This window comes from Diplotaxodon limnothrissa, linkage group LG6 (genome assembly GCF_057381915.1).
Source record: "Diplotaxodon limnothrissa isolate DT_005_m linkage group LG6, D_limnothrissa_male_GT1.1, whole genome shotgun sequence".
NCBI lineage: Eukaryota > Metazoa > Chordata > Actinopteri > Cichliformes > Cichlidae > Diplotaxodon > Diplotaxodon limnothrissa.
In genome coordinates this window covers 40,836,853-40,851,907 of record NC_140601.1, presented here as the reverse complement: position 1 = coordinate 40,851,907, position 15,055 = coordinate 40,836,853, and the positions used below count along the sequence as shown (strand labels likewise).

General features: G+C 44.5%; 1 protein-coding gene across 1 annotated transcript; it reads left to right on the top strand.

The window, feature by feature from the left end:
• Positions 1 to 3,682: 3,682 nt before the first annotated feature.
• LOC146631243 (zinc finger protein Aiolos-like) lies at positions 3,683 to 13,951 on the top strand. The gene is made up of 8 exons (XM_085356461.1): positions 3,683 to 3,718; positions 4,517 to 4,584; positions 4,890 to 4,988; positions 8,564 to 8,983; positions 10,632 to 10,799; positions 11,171 to 11,287; positions 12,114 to 12,227; positions 13,317 to 13,951. Exons 2-8 carry the CDS (start codon positions 4,533 to 4,535, stop codon positions 13,949 to 13,951), a joined length of 1,605 nt encoding a protein of 534 aa, XP_085212587.1. The 5' UTR covers positions 3,683 to 3,718; positions 4,517 to 4,532.
• The last annotated feature ends 1,104 nt before the right edge of the window (positions 13,952 to 15,055 follow it).

The following is a 15,055-nucleotide window of genomic DNA, read 5'->3' as shown; positions in this document are numbered from 1 at the left end:
CCCCCCCTGCCCATTCCCAGCTGCTGCCCTCCCCCCACCAATCCTAAAAACGCCTCCCACCAGTGGGATCGCACGATATGTTCTACCAATGCTGCAGTTTATTGCACACGTGTGTGTTTCTGATCAGACTCTGTAAATCAGCGTGCTCCTTGCGTCTTGTTTGCCTGTGCATGTGTGCCCTCCGCCCAGCCCAAAAGGTTTTCAATCATGGCTTTTATTGCTTTTCTTTTTTCTCCCCCTGTGTTTCTTTGCCTCCATTTTGCCATGGAAACCCAGCATGCATTGTAACGCCTTTGTGAGTGTGCGTTCTTTCAGCTTTTTTCTACACACTGGTGGCTGGTTGCCACCGGCAGGCCGTGGGCAGCAGCCAAGCCTCTCAAGGCCGTGCACCGCTCAGGTGGGTGCTGCAGCGAGCGTTGTTAGTTACGAGACATCGGTGGTACTGATCTGAAACGTCCACAAAGCACTTTAAACACACTCCAATACAAGTCTGCTTTAGGGCTCCGTGGTAAGGTTAGAAATTTTTACTGAGCCTCGATTTAAAAGACGAGCCACCCGCTTACTTTTATGTTCTTTTTTTACAGAGACGGAAAAATCAAGCTGCAGTTTCTGGAATTGCTCAACAGTCTCTGAACTCACAGCAAGAATAGGAACGTTATTATGTGTCAGTTATGAGGTGTTTGACTGTGTTTGTGTTTTGGGGGGTGCAGGGTGGTTAGTCAAAGGTTAAATGTGGTTATTGACGCAATTTTGTAGATGCTGGCTGAGCTAATGAGTTGTGTGTGAGCTGTGTTTTTGTTGTAACTTGAAAAGCAGTGCAACAGACCGGCAGACAAGCGGAACATGTAAATTCTTCTTCCGGTATTTTAGGCTCGTTTTAAACAAATATTATTTTGCCAGGGATGACAGGAAAAGGAGGGCAGACGTAGACGGGAAACGATGGATGGGAATCTTTCAACAGTGTGAAACAAAACAACCTGAAAGAAACGGTGCAGACAAAAGCAGAAGAACAACAAAGCCGCCTCCCCCCAACAAAAAAGTTAAAGTTTATATCCTCGCGGAAATCACATTTTTTTTATCTTGCTGTTCATTCTAACAATAAGCTGTGATCTGTTGAAGTTCACAAATGAAAAGCACATAAACAGCTTCTAATAGATGTCATAAGATTTCCCCCAAAAAAAGCAGAATCTTTGCCACCTGGAATATTTTCAATATCAAAAAGAGACCATGTGCAATACTCAAATTCCAAAAGTATTGGCTATAAAAGCTGAAAGGTATAGATTTAATTACGAAATGGAACAACCTGGCAGATCTTCACAACTTTAAAGCCACATAAGGAGAAATAAAAGGAGAAAACTGACCTTTCCTTTATTATGTGCTTTCAGTGAAAGAAATAAGGATATATGGTATTTCTGTTTGTCTGGTGCTAATATGAAGCTTAAACAGTCAAAGTTGATTCAGTGAAGTGAATATTTACTGCACAAAGGTGCAGGATGAAACCAATAAGCTGTCTTATTAAAGGAGAATGAGAGAAAGGAGCTGAAAACGAGCAGAACTGGAAGGAGAACTGTGCGTTTTCTCTCACCTACATTAAACTGCTTTAGGTTTGAGTCATGTCCACAAGTTTTACAAAGAGGAGGGACGACCACAGGAAGCTAAAAGCTGTTTAAATGTTGATTTGAAGCATACTGTCTTTGCCAGCAGAGCTCTTTGCAATCAAATATTTAAACCTGTGAGTGTAGAAGTCCTTAGCCCGACCCTGTGCTTTTAGGATATGTGATCTAAGAGAAATCAGAAACAGTTGTTCCTCACTAAAATGAGAAAGATGTTTTTCTCTCTCCAGAACACTGAGGCTGTGATAGGTCCTGTGATTTTGAAGCACACTGTGGAAAAACTGTGTGGAGACCCTTCGTTATGCACAGATAATAGTAAAACGTACAATTGTGGCACATCTGACGCATTAAAAGCATCATATTTAAATAAATAAGAAGTATATAAATAAAGTGAGGAGCATACATCAGCAATTTTAGAAGCAGTGAAAGACAAACATTTTCATCAGTGACCCTCTTTCTGCCTCAGTTTTCAGACTACGTTCGGATCTTTAAAGGCACTACATGCTGGTACGTCCTCCCGTCACTGAAAACCAGCTTTGCTCATATGGTCGCTCCAACCTCCTTCATTACTGCGTGTTACTAATTAGGCGTCTGTGGAGTTAGATAGTGGATAATCTTTTGTAACAGACCCGCCTTAGGGATGAACATAAAACATTCAAATGTCACAAGACTTAAAAGTTTTGATTATATTAAATAGTTTTTGGCAGTTTTTAAAGTGTTTCAGCTGAATTATTTGTTCCCCCCTTAAAATTTCACCTCACACTTGAAATTTTGTAAATTTTAAAGGTGAAGCCAAAAACTAAATCTGATACAAATATCTGAGGGTCACTTCATGCTCCTGTACCACAAGACCTTTGTTACCTGTGGTAACTCCACAGGTTGTGGTCAAAGCTGGATCCGGTGAAAATGTTGACGTAACACTGAAAATACGTCAGTATCGCCCCCCCCCCCCCCGCCTCTCTTACACATAAACACACACGCACGCGCTTTTGTCCCCCATGTTTTTGTCTCCGTTTGCGTCACTCGTCCCCTTTAAAGAAAAACCTAAGTATGACTCGAACGGCGGTTTTAGAGAACTGCTGCTCATTCAAGCAACAAGTGCATTCAAACTAAACATGCACCTGGAGATCTGCTGCGCATGTGTTCAGGGATTTTTTAACTTGTTTTTATCAGCAGGAGAGAGCATGAGCTTTTATTTGCCTTTATTTACACGCGTTAGAGTCGCTTGTTTTTCCCGTGAGGGGGATGGTAGATGATTTAGCAACTATAGGCATAAAAATCACACAAATATAACTTCACTCACTGTAAACAAGTGAATGCTGTGCTCAGATCATATGCTGTATCATAAAATAGGTACTGATTTCAGTGATACTGCATATGCACTTTTAAGACTGCTTAAACTCTCCTATAATAACAAGCCCGACTGTTAAAGCTCATCTGTAGACAATATTGGGATACAAGTATTTAAAAGCTTTTTTCCTAATTCTCTTCCAACTCTGCGTCAGAGATGGGAATAAAGAGAGGGACACTCAGCAGCTGCAGCATACAGATGCAGAGCCATGATGTAAGATTTTCCACAGCCAGTGTCTGACTTCTGCAGGTACGGACCATAAAGGGCAGATATCAGCTGTTTATTCACCTGAAATGAGGGGAATTCTTAAAAGAAAGAAAAGTAAATGAAGTTTCAGCTTCAGACGAGTTGGACTTTGAAGTAGCTTTCACATCTGGCCACAAGATGGAGTTAGATCTCCTTAAAAGCCAAGTCTGGAGCCATGTGGACGCCCTGAAGTAACATCAAACCCCGAATCGGTTCTTTGTTTCGCTCATAAATGTTGTTGGCTGTGCGTGTTTAGGTTCAGAGAAGGAATGTTTGAAGATTTAAACATCATCAGACTTGTTCTGAGTCTCGCCGTCGGTGCTGCTCTGCTGGATTCACACGCTCTGGTCTTTGTTGCTCCACCTTGCTGAAAATGCGTTCCTGTTCCTTTAAGGAATTCACGGCTGTGACGTTGCTTATATTCCATATTCAGAGAAAGTCCAGCGGCGGAGTGTGGAATCTCCTCCTGTGAGTGCACTTCTCCTCTGTGGTGCTGAGCAAGAAGCAGGTAAGATCTTATTCTCATCATTACTCCTCAGACTTACTGTTAACTTCCAGCAAAAAACAAAACCAAAAACGTCTCCTGGAATTAACAGCAGCAATGTAGACATGTGCTTCTCAATTTCATTTTGACCATGTGAGAAAGTTTCCTATTGATGTATTTTAACGCAAGAGCTTCAGTTAATCATGAAAACCCTATCAACGGTGTGGTGTTTTATTATTTATTAGAGCTGATGCGAATAAATAGTTGAAACAATATAAAATATAATGAAATACTTTGTTAACTCGGTGGAAACTGACAGGGGGCTTCTTTAAAAAGTGCATGTCTGGATTTTTCTTAAATAATTTTGAAACTGTGCTGGAGTGTCTGTGTGTGCTCTTTTACGCCTGCTCCTGTGTACAAACCCAGCAGGAAATACATGAGCAGTGAACATCATCTCTTTCTCATAAGGCTAAATGTAGAGACAGGGTCGAGCAATCAACCGTGGGCTTTTTTACCCACTCTTCTTTTTTTTTACACTGTCCAACCAACAGGAACAAAGAGATGCAAGTCTTGCTTCTATTTCTTCACAGGCCTTGTAGAAATAGTAAAGGGGAGGTTGGGGGGGCTCTTTTATTAGCATCGAGAGCATCTGAAAAAGTTAAAATTGTCTCACAAACGGTCAGATAAAATGTGACACAATGAATGTAAGAAACAAACCCGCCTTTTCTCTATCTTTATTGGCAGACCTGGTTTTAAAGCGCCAAAGGGGAGAATCTGGTTAGACTCTCATTAACCGAATACTGTAAATCCCCCCCCTCACAGAACGTTTTCCTTCATCATGAGCACAGAAAAGCATCCTGAATTCACATCCTCAGAGGCAGACGGGATGGGTGAGTATAGGCATTCCTTGTCTTTAATGTGAAACTTTCGATGATGAGGATGCACGCATTCCTCCACAGCGGCCACCATCCTGGCTGAAGTCGTGCCTAAAAACTCCACCACGTACGTGGAGGGATTTGTGCACACTGCAGCTGAAAGCAGGTCATAGTGTCGGGGTCATGAGCAAGACTTCCTGCATATTTACTGTTAATCTGGAGTTTTAATGTTCATTTGTTGCTACGGAAAACACTTTTTTAATTAAGAAGAAAAGCGTCGCTCAGTTTTAACACATCCACTCAACATGTTACTTTCTCAGATGTTGCAGATGTGAAGTCGCAGGAGGAGGAAGAAGAGAAGGAGGACAGCTCATTTAGTGAAAATGGAATTCAGTCCGCTGAAGGTGTCGCAGATCCACGTATGTGTACCCACACACACACTCACACTCTCAAACACACACAAATATATATATATATATATGTATATATGTGTGTGTGTGTGGCATTGGTGCTACAGCTGTTCTTTACACGTCTTTTGTTGGGTTTTTTGCCTGTTTCAGGAAAAAAATTGAGGAATGGTGCTACAATACTTTCATACAATGAAATAGATTATACTGGTTGAGGACAGGAAATACAGGAAACCATTTAGAGTGGCAGAAAAAGTAGAGGAGGGGGATTAAAATGTGAAAGGTCACCTGTAACCAGAGCATTTGGCCAAATCGAGCCAAATCCGGCCCTTTGCAAATCTTAATCAGGCCGTATCTTATTTTATGTTCCTGATCATTTTTTATCCACCTATTTGTAGCTGTGGCCATGCACCTCCACTGCACCTGCGAGCTAACAGGCTAGCTATCGCCGAAAGCAACAAACGGCATAATTTGCAGCTTAATTTTGTCGTTTGAATCAGCAAACCAGCAGGCATTTGGAGTGAAAGACAGGGAACTGCTGCTTCGCTGAGCTCACAAGAGGAGCGCAGCTGCAAGCGCAAAATGTTTTATCAAACCCGCTCGTAAAATGATGGAAACGTGAAGACGAGTTTCATTTTTATGCGCAGCCAGTTTCGTGGCAGGTGACTGGAATGTGTGTAACAGGTGAAACAGCAAAGATCTTTAACTGTGTTTTAAATGAAACTTCCCACGCGACCTTTCAGTTGTGACGCTCGTCTCTGCAAAAACTTGCACAAAAAAAGCAGATTTGTTATTTTGCTTTTACATCAGAGGTTTCTGGGTTTAATTAGCTAGTGTTCGTGCCGGTAGCTGTCAAATTTATGCATAAATGCTTATCTGAATACTATAAAGCCAAATAAATATTGTTGTGTACTAGCTGAGGGCTTTCTGTGGACCAAATCATTGTGAGAAGAGCTCGGCAACAAGCTGTGTCTGGTATTTGCATGTCTCTCATTTTCCAGGGTTTGACATGAACTACATCAAGGTTGCACGTGACGAAGAGGTGCTTGATTGATTTGATAGGTCATCTAGCTGATTAAAGTTTCATTGACCGCGTGCCAATATAGAAAGTAAGAGAGCGGGGCCTGCAAATATGCATTCATACTGTATCTGATCAGTGGATGGTGGTTTATGTTCGGAAACGTTGTTTTTCACCAGTTAGTGAGGTGACATTTCTTGACACCAATGGTATATGGGTGCATGATGCCTCAGTGGTTAGCACCATCACCTCACAAGAACAGTGGGTTCAGACTTGTGAGGCTGTAGCTATGTGGAGTTTGCGTGTTCTCCCAGAGCTCCGGTCAATAAATGAGTGTTGATGAGTGTCCGAAGTCTTTCTGTTCCTATTGGGCAGCAGTTAATATGACACCAACCAGAGAAGTAATTGGATGAAATGGAAACATCCATCCTGGATTCTTCCTAAAATGCAGTCAGAATGCAGAAAAGGAGAGAAAGAGATGATGAAACCTTCGAGCAAAAGCTCAATCTGCCTGTGGTGTGGATGGTTCAGACAGCCCAGTATGACAGGAGCCCTCCAGAGACCCTTCCTGTTATAGCTGACCCAAAGCTTGGCCTGGCTCATCAGACCTGTTCTTACGAGACTACTGGGTCTGTTTTTATTGGGCAGGTTTAGACCCCAAACAAAGCAGTGATGCAAGAAGTAAAAACAGATTCAGCAGAACGCCTGTGAAAGAGAGGCATCGAGCCTTTGCTTTGTCTATTTAGCTGTAACATCAAAACAACATTCACTGCAAAGTCGGTTATATAGACCAACACCTCAGTGTGTTAGACATGGTAGGACTTATTAGTCTGCGATAATGTCTACAACATATATGATGAAACTGCACAGAAACGTCCCTGGGTCCGAGTCCTGTTCCTGCTGCATCACAGTGTTACAGGAAAACTTGAGGGCTGCACCAAAAACCAAAGGTTTGCACTCTGAGTCTGGAAGTAGATGAAGTCATTTCACAGAAGCCTAAATCTGTCCTCATCTCCAGCATTTGGTGTCATTAAACTCAGTCTGAGACGTCTAAAATCAGACCTTTTTAACTCCTTGTACATGGTGAACATTGGTCACAGGAACACTGATGAGAACCAGCAGGGACTCTGTCTCCATTTTCTCAGCCAGTGTCGTGTCCACACTCTGCAGTCTCTTCTCTCTTTCTTTTTTCTGGTCACAGCAGAGTGACCAGAAAAGCTCCTTCTGTTTCTGCATCATTACTCAAACCTTGTTCTTCTTGTAAATTTCTACTAGGAGCCCGATGACAGATAATACAGAATTAAATTTAGTTTTAATCTTTCATGTAGAGACCCTTTGATTAAAACTGACTGAACACACACTGTATGTAGGTATGAGAGGCTGTCTCCAGCGTGTGGTAGACATGGTCTGGTTTTAGTTCTCACTGCACGTTCGTGCTTCTGTGATAAAAGCTGCATTTTAAAAGCTCTCTTCTTGTCATCAAGCGGGCAGAAACTGTGACAACTCTGTTTCACACGATATTTTTAATGTTGAATTGTTTTGACTTTGTCATTCAGCCCTAACTCTCTAATTTCTCACTTAAAAAAAAAAAGAACATGGTGTTACAGACAGCTCTCCTCTTTATTTCTGACTGCCACCCATCTATCTACCCCACTGGGTGCACTTCCTAAAGCCCTGCTCTGCGTCTAATGCGCAGCCTGCGGTTCACTGCTTTGAGACACTGGACTCTATATCGGGCCTCTCGGAGCTCTGTGTGTGCAAAGTTTCCATAGCACCTCTGAGCGCTTTCCACAATACAAGGCGCTGCTCTTCAGCTCATCATCAGTCACCGCCAAGACCACAGTGTGGTTTTTGGATGGAACTGAATAAGCTGGGGGGCTGGTTAACGCTTGCAAGAGGCTAGGTGAGAGGTCCTGTACATTGGGCCTTAGGACTCTGCGTGTAGGCAGATGTGGTGTTAATAAATGAAATTGCTAAATCCTGCATGGAGAAGTAGTTTGAGCTGAGCGTGTGGTTGAGAAACCAGAAAAAAAAAACCAAAAGCGGGAAAATCTTGCTTGTATAGGTGATGTAATTGGTGCTCGGCTGGCTGAGGGGACACCGAGAGGACTTTAGGTGCACTTTAACACCTTTTAACCCTTAAATTTGGATGCTTTTAAGCCTTTGTGACCAACGTGATGAACAGTCAGTCTGAAATGACTCTTCAAAGGCAGATGAGGAATTAGTGTTGTCTGTCTGAGGCGCCGGCTCACTCACTCTCTCTCTCTCCTGCCCTGGTTCTAGCCGCTGTGTAGAGGAAATGCCTTTGCCTTATCTCAAGCACACATCTTCTGAATCTCTCTGTGACACTATGCATCGGCCCAAATTAGGCTACCCACACTTTGGAGATGTGCTAGTACTAATATCTTGCTATCGACCTTAAATACAAATGTGGAAGTAAAGACGTGACTGTGTTCCACATTCTGCTCACAGCTTATCTAGCTCCTTTGTTGGAAAATGCTCTACACATTCCTGTGAAATGTCTCTCCAAATGCATATTTTGGTTGTCCCCTCCTTCCACTTTGCTCAGGTGTGATAAAGTCCGAGGCTGAGGAGATGGAAGATAACGAGCAGCTTCTCAAGGCTGAAAAAGACCAAGAGATTGTGCCTAAAGAGGAAGCAGAGGGAGGCAGTGAGGACGGGATGGAGGAAGGTTTTGATGGGGAGAGGACAGAGGAAGAGAATGATGAGGAGAGGGACATGGAAGGGGATGAAGAGGGAGATGGCCTGAGTGAGCCGCAGGACCTGTCGCTGGTGGACTACTCGCGTTACGACAGCGCGGCCCTCCCCGACGCCAGCGCAGCGGCGTCTGCCGCCAACGCGGAAGGCGCTTACGCACCTGGAGCCGGGCCGCCTCGCATCCAACCGACAGGCAAGCTCAGCTGTGACATCTGCGGCTTGTCCTGCATCAGCATTAACGTACTGCTAGTGCACAAGCGCAGCCACACGGGTAAGCAGAGGGATGCTGACCTCAAAGATCGCAGTTGTGCAATCGCCGCGCTGTTGATGGCCCTGAGGTCTCCTTTTATTGACTCTGTCAAAGCGATTAGGAACACACAATCGTGTGCTAACTGACAGATTGTGAAATAGCCTCTATTGTTGTTCATATATTCCACGCATGCACTAACTGTGTGATTTGATCGCAGCAGCAGATAGGTCAGCACATCAGACTGCAGCTGCAGTTATCGTTCTGCCCTAAAATCCTGAAATGAATGACAGATTTTCTGAAGTGATGACCTAACCAGCGTGCTCAGAGCCGAGTATGGAAAATAATACTCATCCCACTCATGGGATTACTCTGTCAGCTTATCCATAGAACTGATATATCGAGTTATCGGCGGCGCACAAAAAATATCAAAAACGTGAAAGAAGGTCAGAAATTCTCATGTTGCTACATTTTAAATGTCTTCAAAATGAGTCACGAAGATTATTTTTGTCCCGTCTTCCATCGGTCTGACTAACAAAGCAGAGTTTAGCTTTAAATCATCACAGACAATTATTATAATCCTGTGCTGTGAGATTATGTGATTTTAGGCTTCTGAAACTCTCAAATCTTAGTCAGAAGAATATTCTAGCAAAAAAAAATAGTGTTGGGGTTACGGTTATGATGGAGTAGATAGGGTACTTAAACATGAAAGCAAGCTATACTTATTTATATGGCACTTTTTACCCACAGATAAAAGAAGATAGATTAAGAACACACACAACTGCCCCAATAAAACAGAGTCTAGAGCAGTACATGGATTCAAAGGCGCAAATGTCCTTAGCTGGGGCAAGCACGTTACTTAAATGCTCAAGTGACTTTAGCTGACTTTTAAAAGAGATGACAGAATCGGAAAACCTCAGAGGTGAAGCAGAGCGTTCCACAGGTCGCCTGCTGTGGCCTCGAAAAGCTCGATCACCTCGTGTCCTTGGGCGGGGGCGTGGAACAAACTGTAATTTCAAGTTGTTGTTAGATCTCAGTGGGCGAGCTGAGGAGAGAAATTGAGGAAAATCCGCTAGACGCGAGGAAATCTGATGGTTAAGAAGTGAAGACGCTGAGGCGACCATACTCCCTGTAACAACCATGATCCACCGTCTGATGCAGTACTCGCTTACTTGAAAGGCTCGTGTGTCTCTGTGACATTTAATCGCGACTTTTGTTGTAAAACATACAAACATTAGAGCTGCATTTCACTGAGTAGAGCCGAGCAGTGCTAGTCTTCGTTTGGCACCCGTGAGGCTTTGTTTCTGACATGGGAAGTCATGCACAATCTGCTTGGCAATTGTGCGGTCTGAGTTGTCCGTGAGAACAGTCTTTTCTAGGTTTGGACGTTACTTTCTTCCCCTTTTAAAGATGGTGAATGATTCTGTGTTTTTTTGCAATTCATCGTAGGAACAAGAAAACAACTAAAGTAAAAAAAAATGGAAGCCAACAAATATCTGAGCTATTGCAAAATTTCCACCCAACAAGAACATAAGAATACCACAGTGGGGTTTTTTATTTTGCTTACAGGAGCCTCGCGGCAGGTGGTCGAAATCAGAATAAGTTGTGTGATTAAAGAAGCCGGTGTCGTGTGAGAATGTGCAGGATTGTTTCAAACGCTGTGTTTTTTCAGGCGAGAGGCCATTCCACTGCACTCAGTGTGGGGCCTCCTTCACCCAGAAGGGAAACCTGCTTCGCCACATCAAACTGCACTCCGGGGAGAAGCCTTTCAAATGCCCGATGTGCAGCTACGCCTGCCGGCGACGTGACGCTCTGAGCGGGCACCTGCGCACCCACTCTGGTACCAGGCAGCCACACACACACACACACACGCACTCACACTGATAAGCTCTGATACTGTATGCACCTGCGTACAGTACCATGCTGGTTGGTTTCTCACTCCTTTTGAATCTGAGGTCTGCTGAGGCTACATGGCTTTTCCAGTAACACCTTGCCATGCATTCTCATATGGTTACACACATCACATATGATTAGCTTACTCATTCACCTCTGGAAACTTACTCATTCACTTTCAGTTCACGTGTTTCTCCTGCACGGCCTCCAATATGCACACCATCATCAGTTTTGTACGAAACCGCGTACTTAACGAAGTAATGCTTGCTTCATGCCGTTGATGTGTTTGAGTGTTTAACTGAAACCTCTGCCTCGCAGTAGAGAAGCCCTTCAAGTGCAACCATTGCAGTCGCAGCTACAAGCAGCGCAGCTCGCTGGAGGAGCACCGAGAGAGGTGCCATGTGTACATTCAGAGCAAAGGTCCCGCCGAGAGAGGTGAGCAGCGGTGCGCACACACTGTCTCACCACCACGCTTGTAAGAAGACTCCAACATGTCTCCGAGGGACACTCGGTTCACACATGCACATATAGGTGTTAAAGTTATGAAGAACGCATGCATTTCTGCAGCTCGTGCAGAAATGCACACGCTCGTGCAGGTGCACACTTAACAGATCCTGTTTTTATAGCCCCATTAAAAATAACAAGCTTATGGCTACTACCCCGCACTTACAGCTAAACGGGTTATGGCTGCTGTGGCGTACAGGCTCAGCGTGCAGAAGACCACTTCTCATCTCTCTACCATCAAAGGGGAAGCTAAATAATGTAGGGCAAATGCTTCAGCCCAGCCACCCGACACAAGCAGGAACACAAACGCACACCACCTTACCTCCCCCTTCCCTCCAAATAAAAAAACAGAAAAGCCTTTATGTACTCAGAGGACAACAGCATGGTTGCAACACACAGACAATGCTCTGTTTCTGTGGTCACCAAATGTCGTAAGTTTATGCCTGATAGTGCCGTAGTGGTGAGGAAGTACATCCTCATCCTGTGGTCTCCTCTCCTGTGCTGGTGAAGTAAAAAAGCAACCAGGAAGTGAGGTCAAAGGAGCGTCTGCTCTCAAATTAATATCTCGTTCCTCCCGGTGTAACTGCGCTTCTGCGCAGCTGCTGTGTTTTTTGAGTTTCTTCCTTTTTTTAAAAAAAACTCTGTGACTTCAAAGGCTGATGGACAGCTGTGCACTCATGACACTGCCTGATCAAAAAGAGAGTCTTCATTTCCTTATCTCTCTCTCTTTCTCTCTCTGTGCTCTTCTGCTGCCAAGCAGAGGACAGTCACACATCCAGGACTCAGATGGGTACTGAGCGTGCGCTGCTGCTCGACAGGCTCGCCAGCAACGTAGCCAAGCGGAAGAGTTCAATGCCACAGAAGTTTACAGGTAAGGGTATAAACACCTCAGGCCGATGAAAGCGCTCAGATTTCTCTTTAAAAATGTGCTTTTATATCTTTAAGGAATATTTAGTGGCTCCAGCTTTTATACGTATCGTTTGTCATTTTGCCTTTTGCTGCGCTTTTATGCTGCACAATGCAGAATTTGAAGTTGTCTGTCTGAGCTACTTGTTTGTCTGTCTGTCTATGCTGGCCTTCATCTGTCACCAAAGGGGGTTTCAGGGCAGACCACCTGCCTCATACCTGCACACACCACAGAGTGGTCCCCACTGCTCCAAATTCTCTGCAGGAATTGTGTCATCGGTGGGTATTGGTAATTATTGCACGGTTAATAAAATAGTGTCATGCACATGAAACCTCTGAGTTCCATTACTAACCGCTTGTGTTTTGATTCGATCTGAGATAATTTGAGCTGGTAATTATCAGAAGTATCAGTTTCGGTAAATGGCTGACTTGCCACAGTGATTTCCCAAACTTTATGGGCGTATATATACACACACATGCACAATGATTTTCAATAGCTTGCTCTCACCTTTCTGGTTAAGACTAACACTGAGTTGTAGTTTCGCAATCGAGCTTCGAGCTGCTCGCAAAAAGCATGAGTGTTTTGGCAATTAAAAAAAAAAACCCTCCTACATCTCCATCAGGTTTACAAATGAAGTGAGATCTTTCAATATGACAACCACAGGAGGAAAAAGAGAAGTAACCACAGAGAGCAAACAAGGCGCGAGGCGAGAAACGTGAGCAGGTGTCTCTCTGTCATTACACCAGCTGCACTACAGAGGCCTTCATCTGCGTCGTATGCTTCCTCCCTGTCCCTAACTGCTGCCTCGGGATGCTGCCAGGCTTTAAAGCTGCTTTAGTCCCGTCAACCTGGCGCTTTCCAGGTTTTTGCTTTTTCCCGCCCTCGGGGGGCACGTTTTGCACTCGACTGCACGGCGGAGTGAGAAACCCAGCAAGGGTCTAAATCTTTTCCATCTGTTTTAACTGCTTCTTGCTTCCTGTGTTGTTTCTCTGCCCGTGCTGCTGGATGAGGTTTGCAAAGTCTCCTCGTGCTGAGCTCTTTCTTGTCGTCTAGGCGACAACGGCGTGTGCCTGGACCTGAGCTTTAACAGGGATCTGGTCCACCGAACTGATGTCAAGGATCCTCCGTCGGACTCCCCGCGGCCAGACGCCCATCACCAGCAACAACCGATCCACCCAGGCCCCAATGGTGACCAACCGCCTTCCCACAGGCCCTACCCCATCTCGTTAGCCCGTGGCGACATCACTCCCATGGGCCTCACCAATGGCCACAAGATGGCCATGCCGCTCCTGGGAATCCCTCACGCCTCCCAGCCTCCCCTTGGCATGGACTCTTACCACAATGACAACACCCAGATATCCCAGCCTGTCATGTACAGCTTAGGCCACCTGCTTGGGGGGCTGAATTCCCAGAACGGCATGCCTCACCCACACGCCCAGCCCATCCCCCTGTCACCTCTTGAGGCTTTGCGAGTGATGCGAGCTGACGGGGAGACCGTGCCCGGGGCCGTGTACCCCTGTGGCCACTGCAGGGTGATCTTCCTGGACTATGTCATGTTCACCATCCACATGGGGTGCCACGGCTTCCGCGATCCGCTCGAGTGTAACGTGTGTGGCCACCGCAGTCGGGACCGTTACGAGTTTTCTTCCCACATAGCCCGTGGCGAGCACCGCCTAGAGTTGAAGTAGACTGCAGGCACAACACCAGCACTGCATGAGAAAAACAGCAGATTAACTCATATAAGTAGTGTCAGAAATGAATTCATGAAGTAGCTATCACTTTCTGCGTGTGTGTGTGTGTGTGTGTGTGTGTGTGTGTGTGTGTGGGTGTGTGTGTGGGTGTGTGTGTGGGTGTGTGTGTTGGAGAGGGAGACGTTATACGAGTGTAACGGGTTTCAGGGTGTTTTTAGTCATACTGTAGTCATCTGAAAAGATGGCCTGTAAAATGTTAATGCAGGAGCACTTCTACCTCCTTTTTCATGCATATATTTGTACTTAATGGTCCCTGCTGTAGCCGCTGTGTATATCCTAATCCTCAGTTCCATATGTTAATTCAAATGTTCCAAAAATATGAGCACTTATTACATTTATTGTGTAAATGCTTTTGTTTTTTATCAGTGTAAAGATGTAAGTAATAAAAGACAGCTCTTCCTTCGTCACACACAAGCTGCACCACGCCGAAAGACTTTTAGCTTCTCTGACAAACACTTGGCAATTCAAGACTGCAGAAAAAAAAAATCCTATTATCTCGAAGGTCACATGTCTCTTTTTTTCTCAGCTGTGGTTTTCTGAGTGTAGTTCACGGCTTCAAAGGACACATCACTCTGCTTCTCACTCCAGATATTGTACTCATTTAGCGCTCCCCACAAGTTGCTTCACAGTTTTTCACAAGACTTTTAGTCACACAAAACACACAGTGTTCAATTACATTTCTCACTTCTGTTTGATTTATACAGCACCGGTTCCCTTCACACTGTGCAGAAAAGGCCGTACAGTGAGACAGAGGTTCCATCATTACATTTAACCCTTGAAAGTACAAAACTGCACTACATGTATGGAGGACAGAGGTAAAGGAGATCGAACAAGGTGGATAAAAATTCAGTATAAAGTCAAGCTAAAGGCCTCAAAATGCGTATGGCAGCAGATGAAATCTTCTAGGTTCCATTAAATCAGGAGGGAAAAAGAGACTGATCACTTTGTTCCATGCAGTACGTGTTGACAGATTCTGAAAATGATGAAATGTATGGCTGGCTGAAGCTGCCAAAGTTAAAATAAATACATATGTAAGTAAAT